The sequence below is a fragment of the Haematobia irritans genome, chromosome 2 (genome assembly GCF_050003625.1).
Source record: "Haematobia irritans isolate KBUSLIRL chromosome 2, ASM5000362v1, whole genome shotgun sequence".
Taxonomy (NCBI): domain Eukaryota; kingdom Metazoa; phylum Arthropoda; class Insecta; order Diptera; family Muscidae; genus Haematobia; species Haematobia irritans.
Window position 1 is genome coordinate 148,834,401 of NC_134398.1, and position 18,742 is coordinate 148,853,142.

At 31.9% G+C, this 18,742-nt stretch overlaps 1 protein-coding gene across 4 annotated transcripts; it reads left to right on the forward strand.

Annotated features, from left to right (window-relative positions):
* Window positions 1–1,233: 1,233 nt before the first annotated feature.
* Ubc2 (ubiquitin conjugating enzyme 2) lies at window positions 1,234–15,736 on the forward strand. Of its 4 annotated transcripts, none has more exons than XM_075296582.1 (4): window positions 1,234–1,356; window positions 9,245–9,978; window positions 10,058–10,142; window positions 14,101–15,736. In XM_075296582.1, the coding sequence occupies exons 2-4, from the start codon at window positions 9,309–9,311 to the stop codon at window positions 14,111–14,113; spliced, it is 768 nt and encodes a 255-aa protein (XP_075152697.1). In that variant the 5' UTR covers window positions 1,234–1,356; window positions 9,245–9,308; the 3' UTR covers window positions 14,114–15,736. The 4 variants fall into 4 exon arrangements, with proteins under 4 accessions (XP_075152697.1, XP_075152696.1, XP_075152695.1 ...); XM_075296581.1 differs by lacking the exon at window positions 1,234–1,356 and adding an exon at window positions 1,487–1,634; XM_075296580.1 differs by lacking the exon at window positions 1,234–1,356 and adding an exon at window positions 1,537–1,703.
* Window positions 15,737–18,742: the final 3,006 nt, after the last annotated feature.

Below are 18,742 nucleotides of genomic sequence, written 5' to 3' on the forward strand. Positions count from 1 at the left end.
TACCCACCTTAAGGTGAGTATTAAGTTCGAGTTTAGCCGCTAATTTTCACTAAAGTGAAAACTAAATCAGTAAAAAAAGTAATAAAATTATACATATTTGTTGCAGACTTTATTATAACTTGACGGGGAATATCCAAAAGCAAATTTTCACAAAGTTTGTATTCATTAAAATGGATTATTAAAGAAAAGTAATCGTGAAAAAATGACGATTTTAGCGGCTAAAGGTGAGTATTAAGTTCGAGTTTAGCCGCTAAAATCGCCATTTTTTCACGATTACTTTTCTTTAATAATACTTTTTAAGGAATACAAACTTTGTGAAAACTTGCTTTGGGCTATTCCCCATCAAGTTATAGTAAAATCTGCAACAAATATGTATAATTTTATTCCTTTTTTTTATTGATTTAGTTTTCACTTTAGTGAAAAAACTCGAACTTAATACCCACCTTAAGGTGAGTACTATGTTCGAGTTTTTCACCAAAACACTAAATTAAAAGTGCAGAAATATATATGAACACGATAACATTTTTATCAAGTCTCTTCAAATTATGGATGGAAAAGATCCAATGTATTGATTGCGAACCATTTAATATTTCAAAATTAATTGTTTTAAAATAGTAACCGTGAAAATAAGCTGGTTTTCAGCTTGAAAACTGAACATAGTACTCAGCTTTAAGGTGAGTACTATGTTCGGTTTTTTCACCAAAACACTAAGTTAAAACTACAAATATATTTATGAAGACGATTATATTTTGATCGAGTATTGCCAAATTATGGATGGAAAAGATCCAAGGAATTGATTGCAAATAATTTTATATTTCTAAATTAGTTAATTAAAAAAAGTAACCGTGAAAACAAGCTGGTTTTCAGCTTGAAAACTGAACATAGTACTCAGCTTTAAACTCGAACTTAATACCCACCTTTACTTTATAACAATAGTGTGATTAAAAGCAGATAAATTAATTCAATTGATACGCATGATCATTTTAATCTAGTTTTGGTCAAGATTTTACAGACATATTTTCATTTATAATTTTGTTTTAAAAAAGTATAGTGATTTACAATTCGAACATAGTACCGGCCTTAAAGTTCGGCTACTTTTTATATCAACAGGAAGATTATTAAATTCAAGTCTGTATAATATTCGATTTTTCATTCAAATTTTCTTTAAAAATAGGACACTACTTGATTAATAAATCATGGTGGGGGACAAAACCATATGGTAACCACAATGTACTTAAACGCGTTACTTTAGTTTCGATGGCTTTGTAATATAATAATTGCCGGCTATTTGTATTTATCGCTGAGATCACTAGATATTTAATTTGGGATTTAGTGAAATTAAAATGTGATATATAGGTACTGAAAGAAAAAAACATTTTAAATTCTCATGAAAGTTCCAAGGGAAACGTAATTTTTTTGCGGAAATTGGATTCACATCAAAGTCATTACAGAGCTAAAGCCGTTCTGCCTAATAGCCACCGACGCCGTTTTCAGTAACGAGTACTTGTAATCACATACTCGTTACATTCCCACCACTAGTTCTCTGCCGACTACTGTGTTTTTGCGAAAAAATCAAAGCGTTCAAGTTGACGGGAGGAGAAAAGATAATTTAAAATTTATAGTATAAGCGAATAGTAAGAATATATTAAATATAAGCAAAACCACAATTGTGATATTCACTCAAAGGAATTTGGAAAGAATAAGTAAGGAATGGCCAAAAAACGAAAATAGAATACAGAAATTAGTGTCAATAGCCAAGAAGAAATATACGAACGGCTACGCAAGTGGCGTGACGGCAGAGAAAAGAAAATATAATAGAAAAAAATTGCCTAGAAATTGGCCCTATCTTTCGTGAGAAATTTGAATAATTTCATTATAAACAATTCGTTGATAAGTGTTGTGTTGAAGGTGCTTAAGTAATTGCAGATAAACAGTAATTATGTTATACTGAAATTTCGCCGAAATGCGATGAACAAATGAGTAGTAGTGGCAGCAGCAGCAGCGACTCAAACACAAACAACAACGCAAGCACAAAGGCACAAAGAACTTCGCTGAAATGATGATTTGTGAAGGTTTGAACGGCGGTAGGTCGTTCTTAAGTTCTTCTAGTCTCACATTTCTATCGAAATGCATTTGAATTTACAATATTATTATTCATAGTAAATATTTTTGACTCGTATCACTATAGTCCTTTAATATACGAGGGTACTTTTCCCTTCCATCCGCTCAATAGTTTTTTTTTTGTATTCGACTGTGTTTGATTTTGTACTGTATTTCTTTGGTTTTTGTTGTTGTTTGTCTGATATTCGCTCTGTTCTGCGCTACTACTCTGTTTCGTGCCGTATATTTTTTTTGCAATCTTTTAATACCCAAAATGGCCGCTAAAGTGGATTTGCGTTTGTCTGTCAAGGGATTTCAGATTTCATCATAATCATTAATTAACCTTTTATTGTGGTCTTTAGGGAAACTTTATTCCGGTATGCCGGTATGCATAAAAGAAGAATGGAATAATGTGAAAATATCTGAGTGAAGTTCATCTTCGCATTGCTGTAAAGTTTGGAAAAATGTGTTGACTTCATAACTTGACTAAACTTTATTATCGTTTTTGTTTTCGTACTGCTTTTATTTTCAATCCTAACCCTTCTAAGTACATGGTATTGATATTTTTGTAAACTCCTAAAACTATGCCCAGATTTATGGTATATAAGTATATAATTGATACCTCCAGTTCCGAATTTTAAAATCGCAAATCGCTAGAATTATTTTTCTTTTAAGGTGGGTATTAAGTTCGAGTTTAGCTGCTAAAATCGTAATTTTTTCACGATTACTTTTCTTTAATAATCTATTTTCAGGAATACAAACTTTGTGAAAATTTGCTTTGGGCTTTTCCCCAACAAGTTATAAAAAAATTTGCAACAAATATGTATAATTTTATGCCTTTTTATACCCTTCACCACTACTGTGGTACAGGGTATAATAAGTTTGTGCATTTGTATGTAACGCCAAGAAATAATAGTCATAGACCCATCTTTTAGTATACCGATCGTCTTAGAATTAAATTCCGAGTCGATTTAGCGATGTCCGTCTGTCTGTATATGTAATTTTGTGCACAAAGTACAGCTCGCAATTTAAGTCCGATCGTCCTCAAATTTGGCATAGGGCCCTTTCTTGGGACAGAGACAATCGCTATTGGTTTTGGAAAAAATCGGTTCAGATTTAGATATAGCTGCCATATATATATCCCCGATGTGGTCATAGTTAGCGTGTTTACCAACCGATTTTCTTGAAATACCGTACATCCGAATATTTTATGAATCTGGAAAATCTTGCGAAATATCAGCCAAATCGGTTCAGATTTAGATATAGCTCCCATATATATCTTTCGTCCGATTTAGGCTCATATGACCACAGAGGCCAAAGTTTACTACCGATCTTCGTGAAATTTTGCACAGAGGGTAATATTGACATTCTACAAATGCTTGGTAAATTTGATTGAAATCGGTTCAAATTTAGATATAAATATCATAAATATCTTTCGTCCGATTTGAACTTATATGGCCACAAAAGCCAGAGTTTTGCCGTGATTTGCTTCAAATTTTGCACAAGGGGTACGTTTAATAGTATCGTTAAGTGTGTCAAATTTTGTTAAAATCGGTTCAGATTTAAATATAGCTCACATATATATCTTTCGCCCGATTTGGACTTATATGGTCACAAAAGCCAGAGTTTTGCCCTGACTTACTTCAAATTTTGCACAAGCGGTACTTTTAACGATACTATTGTATGTGCCAAATATGGTCAAAATCGATTCAGATTTAGATATAGCTCCCTTATATATATTTTGTCCGATTTGAACTTATATGGCCTCAAAATCCAGGGTTTTGCCGTGATTTGCTTCAAATTTCGCACAAGGAGTACGTTTAGTAGTATAGGTAATTGTGCCAAATTTGGTTGAAATCGGTTCAGATTTAGATATGGCTCCCATATATATCTCCCGTCCGATTTGCACTCATATGACCAGGGTGGCCAAAGTTATACTCCCATTTACGTGAAATTTCGCATAGATAGAAAAATTATACTAACTATGCATGTCAAATTTAGTCAAAATTGGTTCAGATTGTATATAGCTCCCATATATACGTACACCAGAGTTGGGGAAATATGGTAGACTGTTTCATATTTTAGACCCATTTTCAATGGGATTTTCCTCCAATTGATTGGATAGTTTCCTCAGAGAATACAAATATGGCCAAAATGCTCACACTTTACACAAAATTCTGTGATTATTTCCCCATATCTTAGCCATATCCTACACACTACAATGCCAAAATTTCCACAGAACGGATGAGTTTTAAATAAAGCTCCAAGTCGCCCGACTAGACCAAATAATATATCACACTTGTAAAATCGCAACTGCAGAGTACCAAAAATTGTAAATATTACTAAAATTGTCCTATATCTCGAATACACATGTATCGCCTGAAAAATCATAAATCTCTTTTGTACAATTGCATTAAAATTTCTCTCGCTTCATATTTCCCATATTTTTAACTAACATTGTGTTTCATCCCAGGGCGTTAGCCGATTTAAATTTTAATTCTAGAGTTTTTGTAGAAGTACAAAAAATTGTTTCCATTAAAAGTATTTGTATCTGGAAATGCAAACTTTTATGTAGCTCCCAGCAAATTTTAAGTAGTTGAAATGGTAACACAAATGTTTATCTACATAGTGGTGAAGGGTATAATATAGTCGGCTCCGCCCGACTTTAGACTTTACTTACTTGTTCTAACTGATTTAGTTTTCACTTTAGCGATTTTAGCGGCTAAACTCGAACTTAGTACCCACCTTTAAAAAGAAAACTCATATACTCTCGGTCGTCAATCTAATTTTAATTTGGACTTGTCATTAAACGGAAAAATAGAATTGTAAGCAAAAAGGAATGAACATTTTGCCATTTCGACTATCAGAACATGGGCGATACTTTTGTATATAATTCGACATTGTTCTCAGTGTTGCTGTTACTGGCTCCAAAGAGCCAATTTGGCTCCTTTTTGAGCTGCTGGTCCTTTTCTGGCTCTTTTTCATTTTGGCTCTCTTTCATTTTCTGATCTCTTCGGCTTATTTATAGTTTTTTTTTTCGCCATTTAAATTCTTATTACGTACTTAAAAATCCATACCCAGATGACGTGAGCAATTGCAATGAAATCTTTTCAAATATTTTAAAAGTTCTAAACGCCAATCACGGTTGAAGGAGCTCCAAAACATTTTTGAAGTCTCAGAACATAAAATCTTGGGACCAATGGTGTTTTCTTTTCTGAAAAAAGTGCTGTCCCTTCATTTTGTCTGTACAGTGTGCGCATTTTTCAAATGTTAACAGCAACCTAAAAAAATGGCATCGTTTCAGCGTGCAGAAAAGAATCTGTTCGCTTGAATCTGTTGCGAATTGACTTTTATTCCCATTCCATTCGAATATCAGAACATGGACAATACTTTTTTTTACATAATTTCACATTATTCCAATTTATCCCCACCATAGGTGTTCCCATTCGCTTTAAAACTTGCCGATATATTGATCTGAAATCAGATTATCTTTATTATGGATCGATCGCTGTAAGATTGGGAGTAAATTATCTTCTTAAGGCTTATAAGTTTTCTTAGACTTGCAATCTTTTTACAAGCTCGCCTTAAAAACGTTCCATAAACGACGGATTGGATTATACCGTTTCAAAGGTATGATACACACTTTACACAAAATGAAGGACACCCACATTGGACTTTTACAATTGTTTATCATCTCAAATGGTTTCTATAGGCAAAAGGACTTTCTAGTTGTCATGCACAGGACAACGGTTTCTGTCCATGTATCGCCAAATAAGTCAAAATACATATACTTCATACTGCGGATCCCATATCACAGCCCCATACTCAAGAATTGGTCTAACAAGGGAGGTAAAAGCCGCTTTGTAACGAAAGGATCCGAGATTACTTTCGCCCAGCGCCCTACCTAGAACCCCAAAGGCCTTGTTCACCATTGTAGTAATGTGACAATTAAAATTCACATTGATAAGATTAGATTGATGATGATTAGATGTTGATGTTGTTGTTGTAACAGTTTTTAATGTAGTTTCATCCATTTTGTTCTATGCTTGTGTAGTTCAGCTGGTAGCCATATCAAGGAACTATGCGACAAGGATGGGGTGTGTCCAGAGTGATCTGATAGTGAGACGGGTAGGCTTAGCTGGGCAAGCAAACAGGTGACGAGTGTCATGTGGCCCATGATTACATATGGGACACACGTCAGCTACGCTGCTATCAATCACTGATAAGTATGAATTGAGGCGGCTGCACATGCCTGATCTTAGTTGGGCCAAAACTACCCTTGTCTGCCGAGGGAGGTCTCTCTCCTCCGGTGCAATGGGCGGCGGTCGGACTCCGAGAACAGGATTAACCTTGTAGCTTCTCACCGCTTCAGCTACAGTATCCTCATGAATCCTGTTCAGACCTGTCTGGTATGCTGCCTGATCTAGAGGCTCTCTTTTGTAACGCTGGATCTCGGGCTCTAGAAGGTAAAGATCAACCCTTACATTCCTGGGTGGAGGTTGTCTATCCACAAGATGGTGATTCGGATGACAACATCGATGGCAACCCAAGAGGTACTGCTTTGACAACATATTTAAATACCTAGATGTATGTGTTTAGTAGAGAGTATTGATTTTTGTAGACTTTATAACCGGCTGATGAGTCCTCTCTGTAGCTGGTTACAACGCTCCACGCGGGCAAATAGGCGTTGGGTCAATTAAAAAATCAAATCTTAAAAAACAAAAACAAATTTTTACATTTCGTAAATGCAAATAGTCGACTTACCCTAATATCGATTGCTGTATCAGTGATCAGACGTTCACATTGAGTTAATATCAAATGGCCAGTAATTTTTTTGAATGGTCGTTTTCAAATTTAAAGAATACCACAAATTTTGTACAATTTTATGTCTCAGCTAATCTTCAACCATAGCCAAGCCCAATATTTCAATTTGAAAAATATTGGATAAGCAATTCGTGCACAATGATTAATTTTTGGAAATCATCTCCAAACCCACTACATCATCCAGCGATCATGTTAAGTGTGTCGTGGCCCTCGACACACAAATAGGAGTTGAGGAGTAATAATTAGTTCTGTTAAAGTAGCTCTGGTCACTCGTAGAAGGTCAACGCATTGACAGCTTCCGCTAAATATCTTCTGTTCCTATCTCTGCAGACCTCTTCTGTTCCTATCTTTGAAATATCCCACGGCGGATGGATATTTTGGTGGATACTTAATTATATCCCGTTGTAGGGATTTTAGCCTCCACCTGAAAATGGTACAGTTAGATACTTCGGATGCTTCCTCCTCAGTTTTTCTCTCAGTATTCTGATGGGCCAAGCAATTGACCTAAATAAATGTTACACATAAAAATACTAGTTTTTTTCCAAATAAAATTAAAAAAATAAATAAATAAATTAAAGACTTGATTGATTCAAGTAATTGTTTTAACTAATTGGAGAATTGAGGAAATTTCAATTAAATTGAAGACAAAACAATTTTATTAATACCTTCTTATATAAGATATGAAGTCATTCATAGCGAGAGCTGATTATCTAATGACACACTGAAAAAAAATATTTACGCAATAATAGATTATGTAACCTAAATTTTAGCATGCGCAATTTACTAAATGTTAAAGACAAATTTCCTTAAAATAATGGGTTTATAATCTTTTACAATTTTTTATTAAGTTTAGGACACAACTTTTGGAAATTTGCGTCCCTCCGATAAAGTCGCATTTCTTTGAAATAAGGCAAATTTTCCTTAATGTACAGCAACACATTTTTGGTTTAAAGGAATCGGTCTTAAATTAACTGAAATATTGAATTTTTAGATTTAAGACAAATACGCATCAAATATAGGCTGAGACTTATTATGAGGATTTTGCATTTTAGGTTTAACGTTTTTTTCTTGGAATTAAGAAAACAATTTTATATCCACCACCATAGAATGGTGATGGGGGTATAATAAGTTTGTCATTCCGTTTGTAACACATCGATATTCCGACTATATAAAATATATATATATTCTTGATCAGGGAGAAATTCTAAGACGATATAAGTATGTCCGTCTGTCGTAATCACGCTACAGCCTTCAATAATGGCGCTATGGTCCTGAAATTTGGCACAGATTCGTGTTTTGTTTGCAGGCAGGTCAAGTTCGAAGATGGGCTATATCGGTCCAAGTTTTGATATAGTCCCCATATAAACCGATTTCCCGATTTGGGGTCTTGGGCTTATAAAATTTCACAAATTTTTGTATTAAGTTTAGGACACAACTTTTGGCAATTTGCGTCACATTTTTTAGAACTACGGGAAATTTTCCGTAAATTAAAGCAACACATGTTTGGTTTGAAATCGTGCTTAAATTAACTGAAATATTGAATTTTTAGATTTAAGACAAATACGCGTCAAATATAGGCTGAGACTTATTATGAGGATTTTGCATTTTTGGTTTAGTTTTTTTTCTTTTTTTTTGGAATTAAGAAAACATTTTTTACTTTGAAGTATCCGTTATAATTTCAGTTGTTAAACTGACATTTGTTTGTACGTGAATAGCTTTATTAATATACCTCGAAAAGAGAACGTAAATTTGATAAAGGAGATCTGTATCCCAGATTTAGAGTCAAATAGGTTGCTAAAAAGTTTCCTTATTTTAAAGAAGCACCATGTTTGGCTCAGAGTTAATACCGTGTTCTACTTCTATTGAGGCTACACAATGGTCTCTTAATTACCTCCATATTCAGTTCCATTTTTGTGAGATAAGCTAGGTTTGACCCAACTCCTGCCTATTCTGGGAAATTGGGGCTTCCCTAAGGAAAACGACTAGCAGTTTTAGGGCGTGTAGCTGCTGCTGCTATGTATTTAACAACACTTCTAAATTGTGCCGAAAAATAATAAATTAATACGCTTTGTGAAGGGTACGGAGAACGTTCCTGTTTATAAAAACTTTAAAAATGTCATTTTATATTTTGCTTTTTTGGTTGTTGTAAACACAAATACAATGTCAACACTTTTGATTCTTGACGATCACATACATAATAATATATTCAAAGTTTTTTACTTCATATTTTAAGTTTATAGCATCATTGAATTAATTCCAAAAATATTTTTCAAGGGCTCAAATCATATTTCAAACAATCTTAAAATTTCCTCAATTTCAGTTAATTGTCTCCTAAGAAAGCTTTGATATAGTGTGAGAGAGAAACCATATTTGGAGAGCCCACTATGTCATCTTCGACAACGACTAGTGGTGGTACAGCAACAACTAATAGCACTGGTTCAGCTACACCAACCGTAGGTCTTGTTGCAACCAATTCATCACCTCCGGGCACTGCCAATAGTAATATGTCTGCTACAAATAATACTGCAGCTAATGCAGCTGCAGCTGCACGTGGTCGCAATGGTAACACCTTACAACCAGGATCCCTGCCAGCATCTACCGTTGGTGGTGGAGGCTCAACCTCAGGGACAGCGGCTGCGGCCGCAACAACAAGTGAAGAAACACGCAAGGATCCCAAACCGAATCCAAAAATTTCCAAGGCATTGGGTACATCAGCAAAACGCATACAAAAAGAGCTTGCCGAAATCACTTTAGATCCTCCGCCTAATTGTAGTGCCGGACCCAAGGGTGATAATCTATATGAATGGGTATCGACGATATTGGGCCCACCCGGGTCGGTTTATGAGGGTGGCGTATTCTTTTTGGATATTCACTTTTCACCCGAGTATCCCTTTAAACCTCCTAAAGTTACTTTCCGTACGCGTATCTATCATTGCAACATCAATAGTCAAGGTGTTATTTGTTTAGATATTCTCAAGGATAATTGGTCTCCAGCATTGACTATATCAAAGGTATTGCTGTCAATTTGTTCCCTGCTGACTGATTGTAATCCTGGTAAGATATACAAATATTTTTGGTTATGATATTTGTAGGGCCTACAATAATATATATTTTTTCGGTTTCTTCATTTTAGCCGATCCTCTAGTGGGCAGTATTGCTACTCAATATTTACAAAATAGGGAAGAGCATGATAGAATCGCTAGACTGTGGACAAAAAGGTATTTATTTATGTTAATAATAATAATTTGTATTTTTTCCTGTTTGTTGATGGAACTCAAAATCGACACGAATCTATCTATATGTCCTGTTATCATGGATGGTGGCTCGCGTTATCATGGATGCATTTTCCGAATCGGTAGCCATCATCTAATAAACGACAGACAAAGCATTCCTTAAAGCTTTAAAATAAACGCTTTGCCTCTAGTGCAGCCTTAAGGCAAAATTCAACCGGACATCATAGGCAAGCCGGTACAAAGGCAATATGAAATTAACGATCATATTCTCCAAACAGTTTTAACAATACAGCAGAAATAAGATTTTGGGCTATTATCTGGAGACCCTTAAAGTACCTATGGTTGGTTGGTGGTTCCTTTTAGAAGTATGCCTCCTCAATTACAGGTCTCGCCACTCCTGCAGTATGATGTTACTGTGGGATCACAACCACGGTTGCCCCAAAAATGCTAGTTTTTTTTTACTGTTTGGTAGATTGGTAGAATTATTGATGTTTTGGTAGATTTTGCAAATAATTCCTTTCCAACTAAGAGGTACCTCACAAATTTTTTAAAGAAATAAAATTTTGACAAAATTTTCTATAGAAATAAAATTTTGACAAAATCTTCTATAGAAATAAAATTTTGACAAAATTTTCTATAGAAATAAAATTTTGACAAAATTTTCTATAGAAATAAACTTTTGAAAAAAAAAAATCATTACAAATGGAATTTTGAAAAAAAATCTATAGAAATAAAATTTTGAAAAAGTTTTCTATAGAAATAAATTTTTGACAAAATTTTCTATAGAAATAAAATTTTGACAAAATTTTCTATAGAAATAAAATTTTGACAAAATTTTCTATAGAAATAAAATTTTGACAAAATTTTCTATAGAAATAAAATTTTGACAAAAATTTCTATAGAAATAAAATTTTGAAAAAGTTTTCTATAGAAATAAAATTTTTACAATATTTTCTATAAAATTAAACTTTGTCAAAAAAATTTTCTATAGAAATAAATTTTTGACAACATTTTCTATAGAAATAAAATTTTGACAAAATTTTCTATAGAAATAAAATTTTGACAAAATTTTCTATAGAAATAAAATTTTGACAAAATTTTCTATAGAAATAAAATTTTGACAAAATTTCCTATAGAAATAAAATTTTGACAACATTTTCTATAGAAATAAAATTTTGACAAAATTTTCTATAGAAATAAAATTTTGACAAAATTTTCTATAGAAATAAAATTTTGACAAAATTTTCTATAGAAATAAATTTTTGACAAAATTTTCTATAGAAATAAAATTTTTGTTGTTGTTTTTGAAAATTTTCTATAACATAAAATTTTGACAAAATTTTCTAAGAAATATAATTTTGCAAAATAAGATTCTTTTGTTTGGTGGGTTTTTGGTAAAATTTTCTCCAAATTTTGGCAAATTTTGTCACGTTCCGAAAGGGTATGTTATTTTTTATTGAAATAAAATTTTGACATAATTTTCTAAAGAAATAAAATTTTGACAAAATTTGCTATAGCAATAAACAGTTGACAACATTTTCTATAAAATAAAATTTATCCAAAATTTTCTATAGAAATAAAATTTATCCAAAATTTGCTATAGAAATAAAATTTTGACAAAATTTGCTATAGAAATAGAATTTTGACAAAATTTTCTATTGAAATAAAATTTTGAAAAATTTTCTATAGAAATAAAATTTTGACCAAATTTACTTTACAAATAAAATTTTGACAAAATTTTCTATACAAATAAAATTTTGACAAAATTTTCTATAAACATAAAATTTTGACAAAATTTTCTATAGAAATAAAATTTTGACAAAATTTTCTATAGAAATAAAATGTTTACAAAATTTTCTATAGAAATAAAATTTTGACAAAATTTTCTATGGAAATAAAATTTTCTATAGAAATAAAATTTTGACAAAATTTTCTATAGAAATAAAATTTTGACAAAATTTTCTATAGAAATAAAATTTTGACAAAATTTTCTATAAAAATAAAATTTGACAATATTTTCTATAGCATAAAATTTTGACAAAATTTTCTAAGAAATATAAATTTGCAAAATAAGATTTTTTTGTTTGGTAAAATTTTCTCCAAATTTTGGCAAATTTTTTGTTGAAATAAAATTTTGACATAATTTTCTAAAGAAATAAAATTTTGACAAAATTTGCTATCGCAATAAAAATTTGACAACATTTTCTATAAAATAAAATTTATCCAAAATTTTCTATAGAAATAGAATTTATCCAAAATTTTCTATAGAAATAAAATGTATCCAAAATTTGCTATAGAAATAAAATTTTGACAAAATTTGCTATAGAAATAGAATTTTGACAAAATTTTCTATGAAATAAAATTTTGAACAAATTAAAGAAATAAAATTTTAAAAATTTTTTAAAGAAATAAAATTTAAAAAAATTTTCTAAAGAAATAAAATTTTGACAAAATTTTCTATAGAAATAAAATGTAATGTTGATAAAAATTTTCTCCAAATTTTGGTAGATAATTTTAGGCTCGAGTGCAGAGAATGAAGCCGACCCATTTTGGTCGGCAGCGGCGGACACTAAATTTTTGCCTCCGGCGGCGGCGGCTTGACGGCTGAGCCGATATAAATTTGTTCACTCGACGGCGGACAATTATCCATTATAAAATCAATTTGAAGTTATGCGCTTTACAGACTATCAGTTATTCCGGACGACAGTGCTCGTGTCGAACATATCCCATATATTGTGCACATTATAAATTAAGTCCGAAGGCATAATCGATACTGCTGCATGTTTATGGGATCGATAACACATTTACCGATTATTTAGTCATCGCCGACAAGTCGTATCGATCCGACACACTGTAAGATTCTTTACAAACACCGACATTCCGTCCGGAATAACTGATAGTCTGTAAAGCGCATTAATCGAACGGTAATGAGATTAGTTGTACAACCTATCTTACAAACAAATTTACTTTTCAAAATTTCTGAGCTAAATTTTTGCTAAATTATTATAGCAGATTAAATATGATTGGTTGTGTTCAAAATTTTGGAAAAAATACGACAATTTAATAAAAAAATTTGTGATTTAAATCGATATTTTTGATTACTTGGCGGCTAAATTTGAGTCGAGATGAGTCGACATATTCGGCGGCGGCGTCGACTCGCAAAAAATGGTCGGCGGCGACTGAAATCGGCGGCGCGACTCGGCGGCGCGACTCGGCGGCTTCATTCTCTGCTCGAGTGGCAACCGTGATCACAATATTTTCCTGGCAAATTTTGTCACATTTCGGAAGGGTATGTTCTTGAATGTGACACGAACCTACTAGGTTCGATTTCAGTATAGGCCTCACACCCATCACCAACTTCACATCAGGCCTTTATCGTAGTCCCGTCCATAATGATAGTAACGATAGATTTATGTATTTCTTATCAAAATAGTCTTAAATTCGAATTTTTGTAATCTTCAAATCGACTAAACGACTTCTTTTTTTTTAAATTGACTGAAATCGATTTTTTTATAGCGGCCAACATCAACTAATCGAATTGTAATGAAAAAATAGCAAAGTCGAATTCGATTTTGAAAGGGAAATATGATATAGCTCCTTCTATGCTGCAAATTCGTAACAAAATCGCAATGTCAAAAGTAGAATTTTCATCAATCGCAAAAGTCTAAAGTCGACATTTCCAAATTCTTAAAAATTTGAAGAGCTAAAAATCGATTCGAAAAAAATTGATAGTCAACTTTTGTTAAAGTCGATCTTTTCAAATTTTGGAAAATCGAAAATTCAAAAATGTTTTTGAATGTTTGTTTTCTCTATAAAATCCCAGGTTCATGCGTAGTTACTTTAAATCGTTCTGTTGCTGAAAGCCTATAACTGCAAATATTATATATTGGCATTATTATGAAAAAAGCATGTAATATCATTGCTTCTTTTCTCTCTATTTTAGGTATGCAACATGATTTCCCCAATCTTTAAGAGCATCTAACATATGTTGTAGTCTTAAGGAGAACCTCAAATATTATAACAACATAAAATTATTAAACGTCATAAATATGGATAACTCACTAAAACAAAATAATTTTGCCTCCCCTCCCTTCAGTAAGTACACTACTACTACTACAACAGTAACAACAAAAAGAAAGCAGCAAACAACCATATAAAAAAATCTATACAATATATATAGGATTAAGAAATAGATTCTGAATGAATAAGAAAGCGAATTACAATTGCAAATAAGAACGATAACAATGAGATGAAGAAAATAAAAAAAAAAAAAGATTATGCGCAACACTGCAAACACTATATTATATATATAAAAAATAATAAAATAAAAGAAAAACAAATTATTAAATTAATAATAAATACATATATAATAAAAACTTACAAATAAAATCACTTTAAAATGAACAAATTACAATATTGAGTAGAAGGTGAAGGAGAAGATAAAAATCAGAGAACATTATCATAAAAAAGAAAATTGTTTAAGTTCCATAATCTTTTTCATTTCCAAACAAAACTATCAGAGAAAATCCTTTATACTATAAATTTTAAAAATATATAAATGTGAGAAATTATTATAGATCCTTCAAATTCATTCGATTTCTATAAAACAAAAATTGTGAACATAATTGATTTTTAGAATCACCTAATATAAATCGTTTTTATTAAATTAAAAAAAATCAATAAAATTCGTTATTGCTTCTTTCGAAAAAAAAAAACAAATACTAAAATATAAATTTTTTATGTTATTTATATATTTATCTTTGGCTTTTCAAATTCCCAATAAAAATTTTCTGTTTGTCAAGAACTAATTTATTAACAATTGAAACGTTTACATTTTCTAAGATGATCTACCATAAAACAAAAATGAACACAACTCTTCTCTTAAAAAAAAAATGGCAAGAATAGTTTTAGTTTATGTACAGTTTTAAGTGATGAATGATAAACAAAAATATTAATAATAATAATAAATAAAGGTCCCCAAAACAATATCTCCATACAAGCAACCATAAACTATATATAAATAAATATAATTCGTAATAGCTTTTTTTATACATGCATATATCATTATTTAAAATGCAACCTTTTCTTCCTGCGAAGTAAAACAAAAAACAAACACAACACAAAGCGTACATAAATGTTTTTTTTATTTTTTAAGTTGCGCGCAATTATTGTAATACACATTTATATTTTTTATTTAAATATCTCTCGATCGGGTTTTTCTCCCTATTTTGTTTTGTACTAAGTATGTAACACCAATCAACGAAGACTAGTTTCGAAAATGACATTTTATATACATCAATTACTATATTTATACACATTAAAGTCTATTTTTTAAAATTAATTTAAATCTTATTTTAATATGTTTTTTTTTTAATTTTTGTTTGCCAAACAACAAAATTACCGCTTTATTCCTTTTTGTATATTCTTCGAATTTCAATGATGATGATAAACACACAACAAATAATTATAATAAAAAAAAACAAATAATATATATTTGAAACAAAGTAAAAGAATTTCTCAACAAAACTAAAATTGACAAAAATTTTTAAAAATTTAAATAAAAAAGTGTAAAAAATAAATTTTGGTGTTTTATTTTGGGGATGAATAAAGAAATAAATTTTATTAAAAAAATAAGTTGACTTTTGATTTTGGCCAAAATCGGTCTCCTAAAATAAAGGTCTAGAAGTAGCCCCTGACTTGAAATGGAACTTTGATGTAGATCTTTTTATGGTAGCGGATAACAGCGTCAAGGTGGGTATTACGTTCGAGTTTAGCCGCTAAAGTCCATCACCATTTTCACGATTACTTTTCTTTAATAATCAATTTTAAAGAATATAAACATTATAAAAAGTTGCATTGGGCTATTCCCCATCAAGTTCTTATAAAATTCGCATCAAAGATGTATAATTTTGTACTTTTTTTTTAATGATTTTTTATGTTTGAATTTAGTGGCTAAACTCGAATTAGTACTCACCGTTGTAAATTTCTAAAAATTGACACAAAAAGTGTCACATGCTATAATAGGGTGCCCATAAATTTTAAAAAATTGTCACATTTACAAAAAAAAAAAAAAACAAAAAAAACAAGTAAGGAAAGTCTAAAGTCGGGCGGTGCCGACTATATTATACCCTGCACCACTTTGTAGATCTAAATTTTCGATACCATATCACATCCGTCAAATGTGTTGGGGGCTATATATAAAGGTTTGTCCCAAATACATACATTTAAATATCACTCGATCTGGACAGAATTTGAGAGACTTCTACAAAATCTATAGACTCAAAATTTAAGTCGGCTAATGCACTAGGGTGGAACACAATGTTAGTAAAAAACCAGTAAGGAAAGTCTAAAGTCGGGCGGGGCCGACTATATTATACCCTGCACCACTTTGTAGATCTAAATTTTCGATACCATATCACATCCGTCAAATGTGTTGGGGGCTATATATAAAGGTTTGTCCCAAATACATACATTTAAATATCACTCGATCTGGAAGAATTTGATAGACTTCTACAAAATCTATAGACTCAAAATTTAAGTCGGCTAATGCGCTAGGGTGGAACACAATGTTAGTAAAAAAATATGGGAAACGTTTAAATCTGAAGCAATTTTAAGGAAACTTCGAAAAAGTTTATTTATGATTTATCGCTCGATATATATGTGTTAGAAGTTTAGGAAAATTAGTCATTTTTACAACTTTTCGACTAAGCAGTGGCGATTTTACAAGGAAAATGTTGGTATTTTGACCATTTTTGTCGAAATCAGAAAAACATATATATGGGAGCTACATCTAAATCTAAACCGATTTCAACCAAATTTGGCACGCATAGTTACAATGCTAATTCTACTCCCTGTGCAAAATTTCAACTAAATACGGAGTTAAAAATTGGCCTCTGTGGTCATATGAGTGTAAATCGGGCGAAAGCTTTATATGGGAGATATATCCAAATCTGAACCGATTTCAACCAAATTTGGCACGCATAGTTACAACGCAAATTCTACTCCCTGTGCAAAATTTCAACTAAATCGGAGCAAAAAATTGGCCTCTGTGGGCAAATGAGTGTAAATCGGGCGAAAGCTATATATGGGAGCTATATCTAAATCTGAACCGATTTTGCTGATATTTTGCAAGTTTTTCGAGACTCATAAAATATTCGGATGTACGGAATTTGAGGAAGATCGGTTGATATACACGCGAATTATGACCAGATCGGTGAAAAATATATATGGCAGCTATATCTAAATCTGAACCGATTTTTTCCAAAATCAATAGGGATCGTCGTTGAGCCGAAATAGGACCCTATACCAAATTTTAGGACAATCGGACTAAAACTGCGAGCTGTACTTTGCACACAAAAATACATCAACAGACAGACAGACGGACAGACAGACGGGCAGACAGACAGACAGACAGACGGACATCGCTAAATCGACTCAGAATTTAATTCTAATCCGATCCGTATACTAAAAGGTTGGTCTATGATTACTCCTTCTTGGCGTTACATACAAATGCACAAACTTATTATACCCTGTACCACAGTAGTGGTGAAGGGTATAAATATGGGAAACATTTAAATCTGAAGCAATTTTAAGGAAACTTCGCAAAAATTTATTTATGATTTATCACTCGATATATATGTATTAGAAGTTTAGGAAAATTAGAGTCATTTTTACAACTTTTCGACTAAGAAGTGGCGATTTTACAAGGAAAATATTGGTATTTTGACCATTTTTGTCGAAATCAGAAAAACATATATATGGGAACTATATCTAAATCAGAACCGATTCCAACCAAATTTGGAACGCATAGCAACAATGCTAATTCTACTCCCTGTGCAAAATTTCAACAAAATCGGAGTTAAAAATTGATTGGATTGGAGGAAAGAATTGGCCTCTGTGGTCATATGAGTGTAAATCGGGCGAAAGCTATATATGGGAGCTATATCTAAATCTGAACCGATTTCAACCAAATTTGGCACGCATAGTTACAATGCTAATTCTACTCCCTGTGCAAAATTTTAACCAAATTGGGGTAAAACTCTGGCTTCTGGGACCGTATTAGTCCATATCGGGCGAAAAATATATATGGGAGCTATATCTAAATCTGAACCGATTTCAATAAAATTTTGCACATACTACCAATTGTACTCCTAGTGCAAAATTTCAACCAAATTGGGGTAATACTCAGGCTTCTAGGGCCGTATAAGTGCATATCGGGCGAAAGATATATATGGGAGCTATATCTAAATCTGAACCGATTTCTTCCAAAATCAATAGGGTTCTATTTTGACCCAAAACACATACTTGTGCCAAATTCGAAGTCGATTGGGCTTAAATTACTACCTAATCGCTTGGTTACAAAAATGTGTTCACGGACAGACGGACATGGCTATATCGACTCAGGAGCCCACCCTAAGCATTTTTGTCAAAGACACCATATGTCTATCTCGTCTCCTTCTGGGTGTTGCAAACATATGCACTAACTTATAATACCCTGTTCCACAGTGTGGCGCAGGGTATAATTAACAATAATTCCCGCCGCGACTTTTGGTACAAAAATATTTCGATTTTTTTGTTTTCCTGAT

Bases quoted from the DNA above. Each gene is read 5' to 3' on its own strand.
- Ubc2 (XM_075296582.1), top strand. From the start codon at position 9,309: ATGTCATCTTCGACAACGACTAGTGGTGGTACAGCAACAACTAATAGC. The intron at 9,979-10,057 runs GTAAGATATACA...TCTTCATTTTAG, and splicing joins GCTGACTGATTGTAATCCTG to CCGATCCTCTAGTGGGCAGT.